General features: G+C 39.7%; 1 protein-coding gene across 3 annotated transcripts in view; it reads right to left on the reverse strand.

Moving 5' to 3' along the window:
- The window catches only part of FREM1 (FRAS1 related extracellular matrix 1), a 76,397-nt gene continuing 55,370 nt past the window's right edge, over positions 1-21,027 (reverse strand). For 2 of the 3 annotated variants that reach the window (XM_014952621.1, XM_014952622.1), the window contains 10 exons: positions 19,458-19,587; positions 18,147-18,219; positions 14,995-15,144; positions 13,579-13,817; positions 12,835-12,882; positions 12,375-12,557; positions 11,977-12,102; positions 11,174-11,289; positions 5,205-5,290; positions 1-3,852 (listed from right to left, as the gene is read on the reverse strand). In XM_014952621.1, coding sequence (XP_014808107.1) covers positions 3,653-3,852; positions 5,205-5,290; positions 11,174-11,289; positions 11,977-12,102; positions 12,375-12,557; positions 12,835-12,882; positions 13,579-13,817; positions 14,995-15,144; positions 18,147-18,219; positions 19,458-19,587 — 1,351 coding nt within the window. In that variant the 3' untranslated portion in view covers positions 1-3,652. Of the gene's footprint in view, positions 3,853-5,204; positions 5,296-11,173; positions 11,290-11,976; positions 12,103-12,374; positions 12,558-12,834; positions 12,883-13,578; positions 13,818-14,994; positions 15,145-18,146; positions 18,220-19,457; positions 19,588-21,027 lie in introns of all 3 variants that reach the window. The other variant, XR_001413221.1, reaches the window with a different exon arrangement.

Consider the following 21,027-nt stretch of genomic DNA (forward strand, 5'->3'; position numbering starts at 1 on the left):
TTTTCTCTTTTAAAAATGGTTTGCTCACAATGCAAATATCTTTATAGAATTAATTCAGGAATAAGCTCATACAGAAGAAGAAACAGAATTCAGAAACTGCATACAGTAAACAGTAGGTACATTATACTTAACTATAAGTACATTTCTATTATCCCCAATATTATGCTTTTTATCACTAGAAAAAAAGCTTTTGTGAGATTTTGAAACTTAAGAAATATGTATTTACCAAAATATGTTTCAGTTTGTATTAACACACGTTACAAATTTAAACATAACAATACATATAGTGTTCTGAATACAAGAATTACAATAGCACCAGTCTTGTGATGTAAATAATAAAAAATCGCAGTATCCACAGAATTTTATGTATAATTCTCTCCAACCTATTATTATAATTTTAGAATAAGTGAATAGAGACTTGAAGGCATTCAGTAAGTTTCTGTGTGTGCAAAAGAGATCTGGAAAACGTTTCTATTTTTTTTAGCTTAAAAACTATTTCTGTGAAGTTAATAACAACACAAATGTTTTTGATTATTTTTGTTCAGAAGAAGTGCTCCTGTGGCCAGTTGCCTGTGAATTTTTTCATAACCATTGCCTTTCAGTCAACTGTTTCTCTCTCAAGTTTGTGTCAAATTGGTCAAAAGATTTACGAAAATCTGGTTAAAAGCGACAGGCACATAAAGAGGCTGTGTTGCCCACCCCATTATAGAAATCTAGGCTGACCACTGGGTTCTTTTCACTGAGCTGTTGCATCTTGGTTCTGCTGCTCTTAAAAGGCATATGGATAGCTCTGGTGAAATAAATCCTCTGTTTATCCAGGAAATGTGGCATTCATAGGTGAACACTGGAATTTACATGCTCCTTGTTCTTTCTGTCAGCCTCTGAAATTCCCCTGCTGGTGCTGATTCTCTGAAAACTGATTTTCCCTTGGGTTAACTAAGGGTCTAAGTCAAAAGTATGGAAGACTGGAGAAATTCCCAGTGACTTCTCAGGATTTTAGGCCCTTTCTTTACTAAACCTCTTAGCGACAACACCTTCCTGCAGCAACAGAAGTGATTTATTTGTGCTTTCCCTAATTTGAGTGTCATATTCTTTAAACTCTGTGGAAAAATACTTCATTTTTAATGAAAGACAAATTAAAATTTATGAGTTGATTTTTGGAACAGATCCTGGTACTGAAAAATAATTCAGCAGCCTTTCAGGGCAGAAATATAAGAATTTTACCTTCATTAGTGTATAGTATTAGATCTAGTGAAACAAGTAAAACATACAGTTTGCACAACTAACAGTCTGTTGTATACTGAAATCTTCATACTCTTCAATCACTTTAACGTAGTTCAAATGAAATACAGAAAAGGGAAATTCTCCCCTCTTCTCACAAAAGCAAACTTCTTAGATCACTGTTGTCTCAGACTAGGCATAAATCATTTCTTAATTACTGATCAAGTAACAAGCACCTTGGTCAAAAATTCCCTCTCTGTTGTTGTCGTTCATTTATTAAATAATTAAGAGAGGTATTTAAATAATCTCAACAGGTTTTATCAATATAGCACCAATAAATTCAGCAGTTCTTATAAAAAGAAGGCCCTAAAGAAATAGAAGTTTATGTTTATGCCTAACCAAGCTCTCTTAGTCAATTTTCCCTGGAATTCCAGAACACAACAGCAGGAGACCGCAGGAGTGCTTTTTTAGATTTTTTTTTTTTTCAATGAAAACTATCAGAAATAAAAAGAGGTCTAGATGGGTATTCAGAGGTACTTCGTTTGAGGAATTTTTGAAACAATTAGCCGTTGATCTAGAAAACTCCTTAAGCAAAAGTGTTGGCATCTAGCAAGTGTCTAGCAGCTTCGCATGCAGATTACCGTAACAAAAAAAAAAAGAAAGAAAGAAATCGTGGAGATGTACCAGTAACGAGGGTGATGAGGTTCTGCCTACAGTATTTTTCCTCCAATTTTGCAATGCACTTGTGATTATCTGCAGCAGTCAGAAAGGTTCTCTCATATATACGACGACTATCCAGCTACTCAGATGCATACTCATTTAACGTGCCACAGGCAAGGAGGAAGGATAAATAACCCACACGTGCTGAAAGCAAGGAGGAGGGATGAATAATCTCTGGAACAGCATCCCTCAGCCCAGAGAGGAGAGGTGATTCCACTGCATCTGTCCCTCACAGGACTGAGAAACCACTGTGAATAACTCCAGGAGGAGGTTTTGCACCGCTGGTGCAGACACTGTACAGATGCAATGGATCCAGAGGCTGGCAGAAGGGACAGATGGACAGGGGAGAAGGGGAGAACCAACTGCTGGCAGCAGGCAGGCAGATGCGAGGGGAGAGAATTTGTAAGGTACGGGTCAAATTCACCCTATGCAGTGCCACACCAACTGTCACGCACTCATCATGGGCAGAGGGAGGGCTTGAGAGGAGCTCTAATACGTTTTTTAGGAAGCTTATGACTTGATTCTTTTTTTAGTTTCAAGGCTGGCAGTAAGAAGGTCCTAAAGCAAGATTTTTGACAGGTCAAATATAAATTTACTATGATGTTACGAGACAGTAACACTGCAACAGCATATGTTTAAAATAAGTTAAAATTAAGTTATGGGCAGCTGTTTTTTCCTATTAAGCCTTTCTCAGAACTAAATCTGGATTTTTTTATTATTATTTTTAAAACCCTCAAATCCCTAACAAGGACTTAGATTAATACTTTTCAAAAGCCATAGCTGCTTTAGTACAAAATATGTCTCACGATTACATTGGTTTATACACACATATAAATCCTATTGATGTTCATGTATCACTGAATATCCCCAGATAATATTCTAGATTAAGCTTCAGTATTAATTTTTTTGCGTGTAAATCTTTTGATACAGCATTACATTTACAGAGGTCCCATTATTTAATTACATTAAAATTACAGCACCATCCTGCAACTCAAAAAAAAAGGTTGAACTATTTTGATTAGGAATGTGAAACAATAGGCAGCTCTGTGTGAGCAGATCCCCTAGCATCTGAACCTGGCCTTGGGAGGTAGAAAAAGAAATACAAGGCTTGACTCCTCACTAAATCCTGCCGTTCATGTTTTAGTAACACATTGAACTAGGGCATCCATGAGAGAAGCCCCAGTCTCCTGACATCACGTCCCTCCCCTTGTCACCCAAGAGGACCTGGTTTTAGTGAGCAGAGTCTACCCTCATTTTCACCCCAAGCAGTTTTCCTTTTTGTGACTGCAGGGTAAAACTGCAGTTTTCATTTCAAACGAATTAAAGCAACAGCAAATTCACAACCCCTCCTTAGTAAGAGCAAAGCAAATCAACAGATGTGCTACTTTTTTTCTTTTTTTTTTAAAGGGTAATTTTACAGAGAAATGTGATGAAAGCCTTCAGGCCTAGCTCTTTAGTGTAAAAATACATGTGAGCATGTGACAGATCAAAGTCTTTGGGGAGAGTTTAAAATCTTAACCTGAACTTAATCTTTGCAACTGTCCTGTATTCCTTGGTTAGAGTCCAATGCATCTGCACCTCTGGCAGCATATAAAATAAACGTTGTTGATAATTAGGACAGTTTTCTATCTGCGTACCCTCATATGTCTGCAAATAAGTAAAACTGAAACAACATGAATGTCCACACACTTTCACAGACATCCTCCAATCTTTACAGCTTTCTTGAACATATATAGCTGTTCCGTTTGACCTTCCTGCAGTCAGTTGCTTGCCATTTTCCTCGCTTCTGCACTGATACACAATTTCTTCCTCTCTTTGGAAAGTGGTAGGAACCTCTTCTCCAGTTTATGTAGGTTACAGGTTCTCCTCCATTCCACTCCCAGTGTCCAGGATTGACTTGGTCATTCAAGCCTGTGTGAAATCAGTAAGACCAAATCAGTGATGTTTATCATCTCTGGAGCCTGATGCTAATAGAAGCATGCTGTTCTACCCCTTTGTTAAAAAAATGCATACAATATTGTGCTGAGAGAAAAAAAACCATCTGGAAGAACACAAGTAAAATACAAATTAATATTTCATAAGGCAATTAGTGCCATCTGAGTAAGGGAAAATATACTTTTCCTCATTATTGCCTATCTAAAATGTTTTCTCTCTTTCCATCTTACACATGTCTACAGGTTTCTCTTTTGATACTTAAGATGTCAAGCAGAATGTTGTATTTGAGTCTGGGCAGCCTCAGATGCCTTCAGATTCCTTCTGGAAATAAAATCCTGCAGATCTTTGTATACCTTCTTTTCACTGTTGGAATTAACAGTTGTAAGATTAGGTTGAGTTAACTAATAGAAACTGAGAAACATCTTTTCACTTAGCCTCTGGGTTAGCAAGACCACCATGGGTGGCATATTTTCAGACGTGACCTGTCTTTTGAACTAGAAGAGACCCAGATCAGAAAAATTGACACAATGGTCCTGTAGTCTTTATTCTTATCAGAGGATTTTACTTCTTTTAATGGTTACCCATTAAAAATGATCCTAAACTAGCTAGTTTTTAAAGTTACTTTAGTGTAGCTACTTTTCCATCTCAGAAAACTACTAAAAGCCGAAAATTGCAGTTCAGAATTGGAAAAAAGAACCTAAAAAGGGGGCAGCATAGCAGAAACAAGACAGTTTAGAAGAAAGCAATAGCACTGGTCCATGAGCTAAGGTAGTCATTCAGAGAAAGGGATCAGGAGGTACAGATAAGGCCCATCTGGGTTCTTTCCGATTCTTATGAAATGAAAGGTTCATAATAAGAAATAGACAGCTGAATCTAAAGTGATGTGATGAAATCTTCTTTAGCTGATCATCTAATTAATTCACAGGATTCCTGATACAAGGCAACACCATTAAATTAGCAGTAACATAAAGAATTATTTAAAGTGATGTTAAAAAAAGGGTAAAACAGAGATTAAGTAACAGTCAGAAGAAATGCAAGGTAAACAAAGAGTAGGAGCTACACCAAAAATTATTTTCCTAGCTAGTGTTAAAATGGGAAAGGTTTCAAGGCAAAAACAACCCAGCAATAAAAACATCTTATTTTCGATAAAAACTTATAAAATTAGCCAGGTAAATTACAGCTTTCAGTTTAATGCCTTGCTTAGAAATAATAAAAGCAGTAGAAACTTGAGGACAATTCAACATTTGAAAACTGGGCTGGAACTGGTGCGGCAGCTCCTGCTTTCCCAGGTGCCCCCCTTGGAGGGGACAGGCAGCTGATGTACTTGCCTATCCAAAAGGGCTTCCTCCCACTGAAGTCCCACAGCCACTGCATGTGTTGTTCATTAGCCACACTTGCTAGACTCCCCAGGTATCTAGGCTCAAGGAGAGAGGACAGAGTAATTAGCATTCCACAGAGTGACAGACATCTCCCATTCACTTATCAGCGAGGGGCACTGATTCTAGTATAAAGAATATAACTAATGTTCCACAGGAAAACCACTACTTACTGACATGAAAGAATAATTACAAGAAGGTAAACTCTTAAAATTCTGGATTACTTGGAGAGCAACCAAAGTCCTTGTCTGATTCTTCTAACACGAGTATTAAATCAGCTAGGCAACTGAAAGAAGTGTATACAGGAAGTCTGTACCTCATACTCACCATGTTTTAAACCATTGACACAATCATTGATACATTCCTTTCCTTGAAATAATAACCTGCCCTCACTAAAATCCAAGCCACTGAAAGATGCAGCTTCACCCATTTGGTAGTAGAGCTGACTGTATCTTTTTAGAATTGTGTTCTGACAAAACTAAAGCTTTGCATAACACAGTCGAAATCTTGGCCATGTTTCAAAACAGAACTAAGTGCATGTAATTTAGGGTTCTGGCCTAGAGTGGAGGTGTGGTTCTGAGAGGTAATGTCAGGTTGTCTGCAATGACTACAAATTTAGTTCAGATCAGAGAGCAGTTGCAGTGTGCATTAACCAGACTACTTCAGAAAGAAGCCAATGCCTAAGCTCCACTCTGTGTTTGTACTTAAAGTATGCCAACACCAAAGGAGGACTAGCAAATCCTAGTCCCTGAGTGGCCTTGCCACTGTGGAGTTTTCCAACTCATACTAACCATGCAAGCACCAGCAGCCTGCTCTTAAGACATTTAGAGATCAGGCTAAATCCTGAAGCATTAAGAGGCAAAGAGTGTCCTTCACATTTGCCAGAAACTATCAGCCGTCAGTGGCTTCACTTTCTTATTTATCCATCTTTTTGCCTGCCTTGCTATAATGTCACACCTGCTGTTGCCTTCCCTGCGATGCTGCACAAGTCCCATCAAGAGCCCCCAAAGTTCAGGGGCTGCCAGATAACAAAGTCATAGAATGATAGAATCGTCTAGGTTGGAAGAGACCCTTGGGATCATCGAGTCCAACCATCTACCCTACTCTACAAAGTCCTCCCCTACACCATGTCCCTTAGCACTGCATCTAAACGGCCCTTAAACACAGCCAGGGATGGTGACTCCACCACCTCCCTGAGCAGCCTGTTCCAATGCCCTATCACTCTTTTGGTGAAAAATTCTTTCCCAATGTTCAATCTAAACCTACTCTGTTGGAGCTTGAAGCCATTCCCTCTCGTTCTGTCACTAATTACCTGTGAGAAGAGACCAGCACCAACCTCTCTACAGTGTCCTTTCACGTAGTTGTAGAGAGTGATGAGGTCTCCCCTAAGCCTCCTCTTCCTCATACTAAACAGCCCCAACTCTCTCAGCCGCTCCTCATACGATTTGTTTTCCAGTCTAGAGGATCTCGTTGACATCTGTGCACGCTCCTCAGGTAGAGGTGTGGCACAATGGATTCAGAAACATCAATCATGGCTTTGCAAATGGCAGACTGTCCCAGCACAAAGGGGTTATCAGTGCTCTGGTAGGGGTCAGGATTGTGCACCCACTTATGGTACAGGCTCCCAAAACCAAGCACCAAATCTGCAGTGAGCCAGGAACAGAGCTGTTACACTGACTAAAGCTCTTGGAAAGTTTTGTACTCCATCTTCTTCCTCATCAAAAGGTCCCAGAGAGCAGGCTCAGTTAATTCAGGGTGTCTTCCCAAGGCAACTGATTCAGCGACAGGATGCCATTCCCCCTCACAGTTACTGTGGTTGGCCAGTGACCAAACTGGGGTCTCAGAAGAGATTTGGGCAGCAGTTTCTGTGGTATCACTATTAGACGAGCAAGAACAAAAATACCGCATTTTATCTGGCTTCTGCTTAAGGACAATCAAAGCCTTGGAACTAAGTCTTTTACTTGAAGTAAGTATAGCTTACTCCTGTTGTTTCAATTGTTTTAGAAAGTGTGAAAACAAAAAGCATCAATGTGCATCAGTAACTGCTATATCATTTATGACATACAGGGGAGGTCTGAGCAACAACAGTTCCAGACTTTTGCTTCAACCCAAGTACCAGGGAGAGACTTCAGCGCTGTGAAAGGAAAGCACTGCAATAATTATAAGGTTATCTAATCTTTTCTCTGTAGGAGTGCTTTCTAAATACAGTCTGAGAAACACACATGACTGAAGAGAGAGCAACTGTTCTAATTGTTACACCTAGTCAGGGATTTTGATGTATTGTAGGGAAATGAGAACAGTCCTGAAGGAACTTTTGATAATATTGCTAACTTTACCTCCAGGCAGAGCACCAGACACAGGAAATGACAAGATAATTTTATTATGGAGTTATGTAAATCTAACACTTCCTAATTTAAATGACTCTAGAGAAGGGGTCATAATGCCTTATTGAAAAAAAAAACCAAAACAACAAACCACACATCACTGATTTCTATGCTAAATAAGTCAATTTCAAATTATTCCTGTGTACTTCAAAATTTTTGCTATCAAGTCAAGAGCATCTATCATCTTCGAGCAGTTGCCCAGCTAAGGAAATATTTTGGGCAGCCATTGTCCTTGAAGTATTATATGCCAGACACTTAGCACAAAGACTTTGCCAATTTTACATTAAATTATCCAATACATTTAAAGGAGCTTTGTACCATTCTGATAAACTTAACTTCAGCGAAAGCACACTTGACTAGCTATTAAGGTCTCTGCAGCACAGGAGGATATTTAATTTGAACTGCTGTAGTAAATCCATGTCCTATACTGACAGTGAAGGGGGAAGTCACTGGGAGGCTCTGCTTATCCCAGGCTTTTGTTTGATCACCGAGGGAGTAATTCTGGTGCCTTGAAATAGGTGTCTGCTGTTGCTTACGATGTCTCATGGTATTCAAAATATTCAGATGAGACTGGCAGACATGACGCAGAGCTTACAGGAGCCCTGCACTTCCCGAGTGGCCATTGAAAGTCAGACAAGATACTCTGGGCCTTTAAAATTACTCCAGGTACCTGCTGGAGTCACTAACAATGACATAAATTAAACCAGTCACAGAACTAGCACGGCATTAGGAGAGGAGAGCAGCAGGATCCATCCTGCTTTGCACTAAGGAACATTGAGCCATCATGAAGGATCTAACCTGTGGTTCTGCCTGTGACTCCCAAGGACTGAGACCCACATGCTACGAATACTCAAAAACTGAATGAAACAAAAGCCCCTGCCTTACAATGCTGGCAGTAAAGGATCTGAAATCTGACCATATTTAGGCTCTAATAAAATGTTCAGCTTCAAAAAGATGAAGGTATAATATGATTAACAGAGCAAAAACTGTAGGTTCTATGTATCCAGCGGAGAGTCCCTTCAGTGGCAGCAGTGAAACCATCCCACATGTGAGTGAGCCTGGCAGCACTGACCCTTGAGGAGGATGTGATCCTATGGAATAAACAAGAACTGTAACATAAATCACAAAAATTGTTGTTAAATCAGGCTGCTGTGGGATCACTCAACCGTAATATCCCCCAGATGCTTCTCTTCATGCTGCCAAGGGCCTCTTCATGCATACAAAACAAAGCAAGAGAAACGAGTTCTTAAACCACCTTTCTCTCCAGTGCATTGGAGAAGGTTTATAAATGGTGCAAGGCTTTCACAGCAATTAGCTGAGATGCTTTCCACCCACACTGTCACTGTGGCATACAGCAACTTGCATCAGGGCAAGCACATTTTTGCATCTGCTTCTATCCCTGCACATGGAAACTGAAGAAAAGGTTGGTATGCCACCTGCAACAAATACATGCAATGTATGTCAAAGCTCCATAGTGGCCCAAATGGGTTTGCCTAAGCCCATGTACATACAGTTATGTCCAGACAGCAACTGCTTCCACAACAAATTGATAGCATTGCGTAGATGGAATAGCTTGGTCTCAAGTCCATTATCTCAAGATAAATGCTTTCTCTAAGAGGTTAGGAGATTGGTCAGTTGGAGACCATTAATGAAACAACTTTAACCATGTTAGTGCTTTTTTCCCCGTTCTATATAATAGAAAAAGTGTAGCAAGAAAATTGAATAGAGGTTTAAAATAATGCCACTTTTTTTAGTAATAAAATTGATTCTTATTTTTTGAGTGAAATTGGCTGATTTACTGAAAGTCAATTCTGATCTTTCCATTTAATGCCTAATGTTTGTTTGATCTATTAAAAATCTGAGGGTGGACCTCTGTGTTGAATTACTTGCTTGTTAGAAATATCAGCTATTTAAATGTCAGGAGTGACAGTATTAATAGCAGAAATGCCATTTCTGGTGGTGATGGTGATTGCCGATGGGGAGCTGGGCAAAAGCACAAACCAAAAACTATTAAGTTATCTTCTTGTACCACTTTTCAGGGTGTGCCTTGGGCTGTACTTTTGTTAATCAGTTCCAGATGGAGACAGGAGCACTCCATTTACCAGAGTAAAGCTTCCTTAGTCTGTGGTAGTCTGACATTAAATGAACTGTCACTGCCCTAAGATTCCTTTGCTTGTGGATTCAGTGATATGCCTTGACTTTTTGTGTAGGTGTTTAACACTGTTATTCATTTACTGTTATTCATGTTAACTTCTACATTGCACACTATAGCCTTCAGCATGAAGTTACCACCCACAAATAATATGGGTCAACAGGAGCACACTTTATAAAATGGGGAACGCCTCCCAGGAGTGACATAATTTCCCAACGGATCAATTGAATGTTGAAGCCTTTAGGAAAAAAAATAGAATATTCACAAGTTACAGCTTTCTTTTGGTTAAATAACAAAATAAAAGCAGGTGCCAGAAAACCATTTCAGGAGCTGAAATCTTAAGTAGACCTATTAATAATGTGAAATTTGTGGTGAGCTCACAAGAGCAGGTAGCATCTACATTTTAGGAAAGAGTAACTTCCATCAGCTGAGAGGTATTAGAACTAAGACTTCCCTTTTGTGTGTTAGCAAGACAACATAATCTGGAATAACCGAGGGGAATGAATCAAGGTTTGTTATGCATGCTTGTCCCTGTTTCATGTTTCCTGCATGTCCTCAACCACTTGTTGGATATATTCTGTTTCTTTCGTCTCTAACTCTTCCATGTTTCAAATTTCAAGGAATAATGGAGACATCTGTCAAAGCCCACTCTATTCTTCAACTTGGGCTTGAACTGGGTGCTCACAATTAAAAACAAGGTTCAGAATGTGTATGATCCCTGGGCAAGCTCCATCTTACCATGGCTAGCTTTTCTTCCAGTCCTAAGCCACCACTCCTGAAACCAAAATCACAAAGCAGGCCTCCAAAGAATAGGATTGGCACATTTTCTATTTGACTCCTATTTTCAGACAACTATTATTATTACTATTATTATCATTATTATCTTATTTATCCTTAGAAGTCAGATATTTACTGTTAAATTGAATGTTAATATTTTTGAGTAGTTACAGATTCTGAAGAGCTGCATCTTCAGAAGAATATGGTGAGGCACACAGGAGCTGGCAATATTGCACTATTGCTATGTCAAGTGAAGGTAGAGCCAGGGAAGTGGTGTGACAGACAGGATGAAAGACTGCATCTTTGCTCTATTTCTCTTCTCCCAAACTAATTCGCCCATTAGGAAAGCGTCCTCCCTGCAGATGGACAACTTCAGGAATTCACGTTGTGAATAAGGCAGTATCAGCACCTGAAATATTATGAGTCTAAAAATATTTCTGTCCTCCCATGAGGACTGAATCACAGAGCTGCAGAGCTCCATTTTCTGGGGAGCTGCGCAGCACAACCAAAGTGGGGCTTATCTGAATGAACATGGCCTCGAGAGCAGCATCCAGCTCGGGGCAAGAGCAAGTGCACAGCAAAGACATTCACTTGGAGAAGTCTCTTACTGTTCTCTGCAAGCCCGAGCAGCAGTGTTCCAGGTGACCTTGTGATTCACTACCAGGTAGTAGCAGCTGCCCTCATGATGACTCCATCCAGAGGGGCATTTCTTTGTGCTTGCCTCCTAAAACAGAAGGGGAAAAGGCAAAACAGACTCCTGCTTACAGTGATCCAGGTCGGTGCACTAATAATCAGACTGAAGTCTGCAGGTGCTGCCTATGGCCTCCCCACAATTAAATTGAGCATGAACTTTGGTGTATACCAATCAGTATTGCTTAAAAAATGTAAAGAAATAAATGCCTGCCAGAGGAGCCACCATTCATAATGAATAGCTTTAAAGGTGACACGAGGTTTTGGTTCCAAAAACCCTCTTAAGAGACCGTATTAGTTTGGACATAATTTTCTGCCTCCTGCAGTCTGTGTAGGGAATGCAGGGCAACAAAATTAGCATGACATCTTACGTGGCAGAGGGGATGTATGTTTACAGAATACCTAACTGAGCTCATTTTACTCCCATTCGTTCTCTCACAGATTTCATTCGCCACAAACCCACAAGCACCAAGACACCAATGCTTGCATGCTCTGTCCAGGAGCACCTGTGGGTGACAGAGAGGAAAGGGAACCCCAGGAATCAAGCCCTCAACATGTCTCTGGGAACCTTTTTTCTGGTGATGGCAAACTTGACTCTGGACAACTCTTTTATTCCCTGTACAAGTCAACAGTGGCTACAGGAAGGTCCTTTGCTTGAGAGTCTCACTCATCGTAGACCCTATGCTCTGACTTAGATGCATAGTCATGGTGACATTTTTACCTTGCTTTGGGAATTCCAGAGTTTCCATATTATCCCATCACACTGAAATAACTTTTGAGCGCTTTCTTCATAATGCAAGAGCCCCTTTAAATCTGGTGTACAGGCTTTTGGAAAAGAGTAAAAGTCCTGGAAAGAGAAGCATCAGTTGAACATTTGAAGGAAAAGAATTACACAAAACAAACAAGCTACACGAAACAGATTAAACAGGTCTTATATAAAAACTTTGTGACATGAAAACTCTTCAAGGGCTGAGTTGTTAATTTGTCTGTGTATTGGTTAAACTCAGCTTTCAAGTGGGAAGAGTTAGGCTGCAGATCTCAGAGGTGTTAAATCACTTTGGAAAACAGCATGACTGAAAACAGATGGTGAAAATGCCTATGAAACAAAAGGTTTCCTACCTGATGTCTTGAGTTTGTTTCAGATGCCAGTTCTGCCTTATCAGCTTGAGGGATTTCTGTCTTCCTGGAGGAGACAACATTTATCTGTGGTTGTGCTTGGTTAATTACTGACACTTGAGCCTTCTTGTTTGCTTTAGCTGACGAGGTGTCATCCTCTATTTTGAGTGATACCATCCCGTGATACTGCATTTTACAGTATCACACACACACAAGCAGAACAGGAGAGGGAAAAGAGAGGGTTAGCAGATAACAAGCAACTCATAAAAAAAATCCATAAAATAAAAAAAAAGGCATTCTAATAGAAATTGTTGCAATCAAGGGGAAATGACAACAAAGAAAAAGAAAGATACATAGGAAAATAAAAGATTGGTCATAATTAATTACTAGCAGTCATAAAGCCTGAAAGAACAGAATCAGAAAGAAATCACAGAAATGTCTGAGCAATACTCAATACTCTTACTTTGAAAACCACATCAGTTCCATTTCTAAATACAGATGAAGGCTGAACCTGAAAAAGGTAGAATGGCAGAATGAGGTGGGCATATTCATGCATTATAGAAACAAAAAGACTTTATGCAAGATTTACTATCAGATCTAGGTTACAAATTACGCAGAACATATCTTGGGTTTAGTTCTTTCTCCTTCAGAATGGAAACCGGTCATCTCTGAAAACAGCCATTAAAAACCACACATTACAAGTGTGTTAATCATAGATTCCATTAACTTGTAAGATCACAAAAACTGAATGTTACTAAACCACCTAGTTAAACCAATGTAGCTTCAGCAGGAAAAGCAATGGGCAAGTTTTAATTAACTCTTTCCTATTTATGGTAACAATATTTTCAGCTTTACAACTTCAGGAGTAGATGCACACCTTCTATATGTTGGCCTGGGTCCAGTGACTTCTTCTACCTGACCCATAATTTAGACAAGATTAAAAACTGTATAATTGCTGAAGTTGCTTGACATGTGTTTCCTCCCCTAACTCTGGTTTTCTTCCTCTCTTGCATACAGGGATCTTCAAAACCACAATTTTTTTAATTTGTTTTTTTTTTTTTCTCCCCAGTATTTTAAAATAGATCCCGGGTCTGACTCGGTGTTATATGGTTATTGTATGGGCAGGTAGGTTCACTACAAAAATATGACAACTGAATGAAGATATCAAATCCCAATGAATTCACAAATGAGTCCATCACTGCCTTACGATTCTGCCATTTCCAGTCACTCTCAGCCTGGTCCTTGACTGATTTGCCAAGCTGTGTTCCTGCCGCGGGTCTTCTCCGTGCTCTCTCATCCCTTTCAAAGGAGGCGGTGGGATCACTTCCAAGGGAGCACTGCCAGGCCTGGGAGGTGATGAGGAGCCCAAGGAAACTGGGAACAGCGTGCCTCTCCCCCAGAAGTCGTGCTTGCTTTGGCCAGAGGAATGGGAATAGCTGCACTGACCTGAAAGCGTAAGAAATGGCAGATGGTCAGTTCTAACTGCATGAGCAGATTACTGGTCACGTTGACATGGGCACATAAACAGCTTGTCATTAGAAGTTGGATGATTCTTTCACTTGATGTGGTTGATTTGCTGTTTGTTCAGTCATCCTCATTTATGGTATTTGCTGTAACTATGACTGCAACTACTACCTGTGTATTTACGTTTTTATATGTAATGCATCTGCCTACCCACAAATCAAAATTTCAGCCAAGCATCTGCTGAAAATACCTGATTGGGGTTTGGAGTGCTGTTTTTATTTGGGCATGAATTGACAGGTATCTTTAACTAATGTTGATGATACTTCCACTGTGCTCAGAGAATTTTCTCTTCAGAAACCCAGGACACTATTGTTCCTATAAACTAATTGTGTCAATGAACTCCTGCTTCACATTATGAATGTTAAAGAGAAAACAGATCTGAAATTTTAAAAGGAATTTTTGTAAAATGAAGCCTAATTCATTGCAACACAGGTATCTAAAATATTGTTTCACTAAGCACCAGAAGAAAAAACACTCTTCAGATTTCAGAGGACTCAGCTGCTTTGCTGGTTATTTGTATTTTTCTACAGTTGCTTCTTTTTTTGGTGTGATTTTAGGCACACCATATTTCATCACCAAAAAGCACAACAATAATACAGACATAAAAGCCTAAACTCTGTAATGATGACTGCTGTGTGCTGTAATGTTGTGAACTGTGTTTGTTAAGCATTAGAAAATGTATTTCTAAGAGCTGGGTTTAGTTGTCAGGTTCCTTTTCTGAGAGGAAAATAGATCTTTTCCCGAGGTGTATAACAACTGTTATACAATAACTGAGAAAAAAATTCTAATGGACCTAAAAAACATTTTTTCCCACTTAAATTAATGAGAACAGAACTCGTGTTGTTATGAAAAGTGGTTTCTTTCCTTGAACCCTTCTCATTTTGTACTTGTTGCTTTCTCCATGCTGTGTTTCCTAAGAGGAAGAATATGACTGTGTGAGAGTATAAAGGGTCTGCAACTGTCAAGCCTGTTTTCTCTAGAAAGAAATTAAGCATTTAGATCTGAAGGTGAGTGTTAGGAACAACTTGTGGTTGAAAATAAGCAGCTACTCAGCCAAGATTGTCCCACCTTCTTAATGATGAAGATCAAAAGAGAATACCTCCTTTTGAGTCCAAAATTTTCACTACGGCTTTTGTCCGGGTGCCAAGAACAGCATTCACAGGGGAGTTCAGAACTACTTCAAAGACTTCATCGTCTTCCTCTAATTCATCATAGGTAATTGCTATATTCCACGTCTTGGTTGACATTCCTAACAGAAATAAACATTTTAATTACTCTTTAAGTGCTATTTCAATCAATCAGGATGTCAAAGAAATATATTAATTAACCTGTCTGCAACTAGAATGGAGTAGCTGGTGCATGCTATTGTGCTCCTACCAACCGACTGGACTCCTGCTGTTCTCCCAAATAACACTAAGATTGAATTTGTTCCTGGGCAATGATGATTCAGTTCAAATGCATACATTGTAACAAAAAGCCGATGAAGATGTTGGAAATGACACTACAATACTAAGATTTCAGACTTCCATTGCCATTTTTGAAAGAAAATGTATCATATGCTTTTTATCTTGAAAGCTTAATTTAAAAATGGAACAGTCATTTAAAATACCTGCAAATGGATCAAGGACTATGTTAGATTCAAGTACACCCTTTTAGGCAGGTTTTTTACTTGGTTACGAAATTTTTACTTCATTGCTTGCCTTCACTGGGTAACTTCAGGCTTGTGTTATGGGAGTGAGAAAAGGTCATTCCAAGATAAAGGACTAGGCTGGTTATTACCGGAAAGGCTACAGAATTTGTTGAGGAAAGCCAGAGGCAGCAAAGAAACAGATCTGAACGCACACACATATTGCTGTCAACAAAACATCTTGGGAACTGTTCCTGCATCACGAAGTCAATGCTAACATCCAAAATTAACATAAAAAAAAATATGTGCAACTTTGTCAAAAAAATACCTACATTCTTTTGACCCTTCACGGAACTTCTATTTCCTTGCTTCTTTCCAGTATGAATCCTCTAGCCAAGGGAAACTGTCAGCAAAAACAGACCCCTAAACTTGGACAGGGTCTTGTTCTGCCCCTTTCAACTACAATTTATTGATTGCAGTCTAATGTACCAAAAATTCCAGTCAATTGGCATAACTGAGGTTTGTTTTTAAAACAAACCTATCAGCTTTACCAAGCAATCAATAAATGCTACGAATTAATACACATCAAACATCTTGAATTTAGAATGAAGAAACTCATGCCTTGAATGTAATAGTTTGGATGATCCTTCCCTAAGGTTAAGCCTAAGCAAAGGACTTTCGACGTGAGCCACCCAAAAAAGACTCTGTGAGGGAGCTCAGCTGGTTTAACCAAGGAGCTGGCCAGAAAAGAAGGGTGGTGTGCATCTCTCCTGTCCACCTTCACAGTTAATTTTTGTGTGACTTACCATCATATTCAAAAAGACAATGGCAATAACTCCAATCTGCCCCACGCTTGGAGAATTTGCATGGACCATCAGAAAAAGAAAATTCTTGGAAGGGGCCTTGCACTGAAAATCTCTTTGCAACAATCTCTAGCCATTTCAGTTCAGGGGCTGCTAAGCTTGACTGCATAGTAAATTACAGGAAAGAGAGCTGGAATCCTGGGAAGTACAGTATGGAAGACTTTTTACACTCATGTCTCAAATTTTTCTTCCATGTTCTAATTTAAAACTAAAAAAAAAAACCAAACAAAAAAACCCCACAAACTTAAAAAAAAAAAAAAAACCACCCACAAAAAACCCAAAGCAAACAAAAAACCCAATAACAACATAAAACCCCATCTAATGCTAGATAAAGAGTCTCAGATAGAGGCTCATCAGTTTAAGAGGTTTCATGTGTGTTCCAGAAACACTGGAACTTAGGGCAGATTTCCACCTTTCCGCCCAGTTCTTTGATTATTTTTTTTTTACTGCTGTCTGCTTATGTGTCCTCCCTTACCCAGCTCCAGAAACTAATCAGCAGCTGCTCATCCTACACCTTTACATACAGATTTACATACCTTTTTTCAAGATGGGCTGCAGTGGCACATTTCCAAAATAATCAGTTTTGTGACTCTAACTGAATTTAAAGCTATAAGTTTTTAAAAGTTGTTTGTTTTTTTTTAAAAAAAAAAAAAAGCTTAAGCCCTAAAGTGAAAATTCCTGGGCTTTGGATGGAACTGACTTGCTATATTCCCTATATCTGTTTTTCAAATACAGGTAAGCACTTACACTGATTTTTGCCATCAAATATATGCCATTTATCTCAGCCTTCCACAGATGATATCATTTTATCTCCTCTGTAGCCACTGTGACTTTCTACCATTGAAACCTTACTGTTGGCAGTCCTGGAATAACCTCTGCTGGCATTGAAGGCAACACCCTCTGAGGCCTCTGTGGACCCTGTTTTCTAAACTCATAATAAATCCTGAACTATGCCAACAGGATGTGTTCCAAAAAAGCTCAGACTTGCATATGCAAAGGGAGCGGTTATGATAGCAAATGGGTTTTCATTCCCAGATAATATATTTATATGGGCAAGCCCAAGCTTTTTAGATTAAGCTGAATTTCTGAATAGTAAGTTGTGAAACTCCTACCTGGACTGCTTTTTCCCTAGACCCAGGGAGATACCAAAGCATAATAATAAGTTGTGCAGAAAAGAGGTAGCTTTTTCCAGTATCTTCACATTTTACTATTGATTCTCCCCAAGGAAAAAAAAAAAATCAAGCTCCTTTTGATAATACAGTTACTATCATTTCTTGCTGCCTACAGCCTCAGCCAAGGCCAGACTGCTGTTATGACTACAGTGCAAGTGGAAATGAGATCTGACAATTTTCACACTCTTTTGCACCTTTCTGGTCCTGGTTACCTTGCATAACTTGTACTCAGTTTTGTCTAAAATTGACCAGTGTCCTGCTCAAATCTTTAAACCTTTAAAGCATCTCACAGCTCAGCTCAGGATGAGTCCTCCACAGCCTAGCTGTGAGGAGATTAGGAGACATCATTTCAGCACTTTTGATATTTTAACTGATGTAAAGGGACCATCCTCCATCTCACCCTAAGTAATGAGGATACTAAAGCACAGAGGAAGCCAACTGCCCTTCCAGAAAATGAGCCCAAGTGTATTTAATCCTATTCAGCTCCTCTAGCTATGTATATATAATAGGTTTTAGTCACCAAAATGAGAGTTTTCACCTTCAAAATCAGTGAATTAATTTTAAAATTGTCCAGTGCATTGCTTCATACCTGGATCAAACTGAACAAGTTTGGAGGGAGTCACTGTAAAGTCCTTTCCCAGCACAGCAGATATTTCATTGACCTGAAAAGAAATCAAACAGTAAATGCCATGATGTGACTTATTTTACCAAGCTGCTGCATTCTGCTGTGTGTTGAAGCTACTGTGTGCCTTTTCACAGTCTCAAAAATACATGCCAACCCATAGATAAAAACCTAAAGAATAAACCTGGTGATGTGCAACTGTCATTCTGTCCTTGCTCACAGTGCAAATCCCATAATCAAAAAAATTTGCTTCTCTTAAAATTTTGCCTAGTCCCCCCTCAAACTGCTACTTGACATCATCAAACTGCTATTCACTGTGCCTCGGTTTCCAGCCATACCTGGCCCCTGAACAGGCACATCATGGCATCCTGGAAGAGCAGCAGCAGCAGCCTGGCCACATCTGCCCATTTAGCCCTTTGTGAAGTCTTGGAAGAAGCGTTTGCATGAAGAGCTGTCTGTTAGCTCCAAAGGCTTGTTGGGATAAGCACAAACACGTACAACCAGAGCACGGTCACTGGAGTCCGTCAAGGGCAGGGCAGGATGGCCTCTGATTAAGTCAACAGCAAAATTCTCACTGACTTCAGTAGAAGAAAAATCAAAACTGTGTTTCCAGTTAGGGTTGTAATCTTGAGAAACTGGTAGGGAAAATTTTAGTATTTTCTAACAAAGGGAGCTGGTAAAATCCTGGAATTTCCATTTTATAAGGAAAGTTAAAATTTATGAAGGCAAATTCACAAAATTATAATCTGCAGCTCTCAGGCAAATTTTTCTGATATAAGACAGAGGCTGCTACTGAAAATATAGAGGGTTCTTTGAGCCATTTCCTAGGCTGATGGCAGCAGGGGCAGAAATGGAGGAGGCTGCCATGGCTGTGGAGTTGAAGCTCCCATAGTTCCTGAGCTCCTCCAGCCTAAGCAGGGAAATGAGAAATCCCAAGGCCACAGGTTGTCCAAAGCCTGGGTTTTAAGGTAGCAAATGCTGTCCAAGCACAGTGACAGAGGAAACAGCCTGCTATGTCACTGAAGGTTATCAAAACTGAAATGCCACTCCAAAACATTCCAGTTTTGGTTAGTCAGCATTTCTACTTAAAAATCAGCAAGTATCATCAGAAATTTTCCAACCATGTGTACTGGCAAGGGCAACGTCCTGGTAGGTCTGGTAGGAATTGCATGGCTTCTTTGCTGATTACTGAAATACCTTTTAAGTCTGAGGAAGAAATTAAGAGGCTTCATTACTTATTATTACGTTTCCAGTTAGGAGCTTGGCTTTTAGCTTTACCTTCACAGCAATAAAGGCGGACTCTGCAGAGTGTCCTGATCTGGTGATTTTCAGAGACAGCACTCCCACGCTTTCACACACTTCATATTCAGTTTGTTGCACTTCAATCCGGGACCACCGTAGCTCCAGCCTGTGGGAGAGGAGGGAAAAGCCAGATGAAGCAACATCACCTCCCCTGTTGCCCCCACCCCCTGCTGCTCCAAGGTTCAGTGAGAAGACATTTCTCTCTTGAATGCTGATTTAGCCAATACACATACCGAGTCTTTGTCTCCTAATCAACACATTTGTGTGATTTGGCTGATTAGAAAGAGGTGGTTAATAAATCTTCTGGTTGATCTACCAGAATTTTGTTTGGTCTACCCCAAACCAAGCCTGAACCTTGTTTCAGAAGCAGAGGGGTTCTGCAGCAACCTTGAGAAGAGCAGAGTTTGTCCCTAACACCAAATAGACCAAGACAAGCTGTCACTGTTTCTTCCTGGTTTCCTTTATCCCTGTAGTTTTATTTTACTCTCACTAACCCATATTCTCTCTGCAATATCATCCTTTCTTCCCACCTTCCTTCATCTATTCTCTAACTCTCCTCCTCTAAAGTATAGGGCACATTCCAGGACTTCACTTCACTGCCTCTGTGCAAGTGCCCTCCCCACTCCCCTTACTTTAACAATCTCTGTACTTTGCTCTTCAGCCACAGAAGTGGCTGAGTACAGACATCGTATCATACACTGCATTTTAGAGTTTTTTACGGGGGATGTGACCGAACCTCAGAGGATCTCATGCTGCACAGGGTAGCCGATAGAGATCTCACCTTTTTAAAAGCTGTGATAAAAATTAGTGAGAAAGAAAAGTCAGAAAGAAATTAAGGAGAGCAAAAAAGAAGGAAAAGGAGCTGCGCTACTTAGAAAATAATTCAAACTTTTCTAAAACAAACTTCTAGACCACTCAGGTTTGACAAGCTATAACACTATTAGAAGTTTCCTGCTGTTCTTTGATAGCCTCTGATATTCATGTTGTGGGCTACAGAAGTTGGTTTGCTTTCTTTTTGTTAAAGAGGATGTGTGTGCCAGATGTAGTCCAGCAGCATTCAGGTAAAAGCTGAGATTCAATTTTTATAATGTCAACATGCAAATCAAAGTTGCATTTTGAACCAGTGACCATTAGGTGATAAAGTGTTAAAAAAAAAAAAAATTCTCACAAGCTTTTAAATCCAATATGAAAAATATTTTTTTTCCTGAAAAACAAAATTTCCCTTTGTTCTGAGGTCCAGTGCATCTTACAGATAAATTCTACTTTGTTGAAACTCCTATTTTCCCTATAAAAGTGGCTTCTCTTTGGCTTCTTCATAAAGCTCCGATGTTATGTGTTGTTCTTTATATACAAGAACCGTGCAGATGCTGGTTTTCCTACCAGTGCACCTGCAAGCTGGCAAAGGGGGGAGTATGTGTGTGTGTGGTGTTGTTTGTGTGCAGATGCGTTTGTGTATGGGGACATCTTTTGGCACAGTGAGTAACTGCTGAAAACGCTGTCGCTGCCCTGTCCCCGTCCTCTCTACAGCGTGGGGGGGGGGGGGGGG

The sequence above is a fragment of the Calidris pugnax genome, unplaced genomic scaffold (assembly GCF_001431845.1).
Source record: "Calidris pugnax isolate Ruff unplaced genomic scaffold, ASM143184v1 scaffold208, whole genome shotgun sequence".
Taxonomy (NCBI): domain Eukaryota; kingdom Metazoa; phylum Chordata; class Aves; order Charadriiformes; family Scolopacidae; genus Calidris; species Calidris pugnax.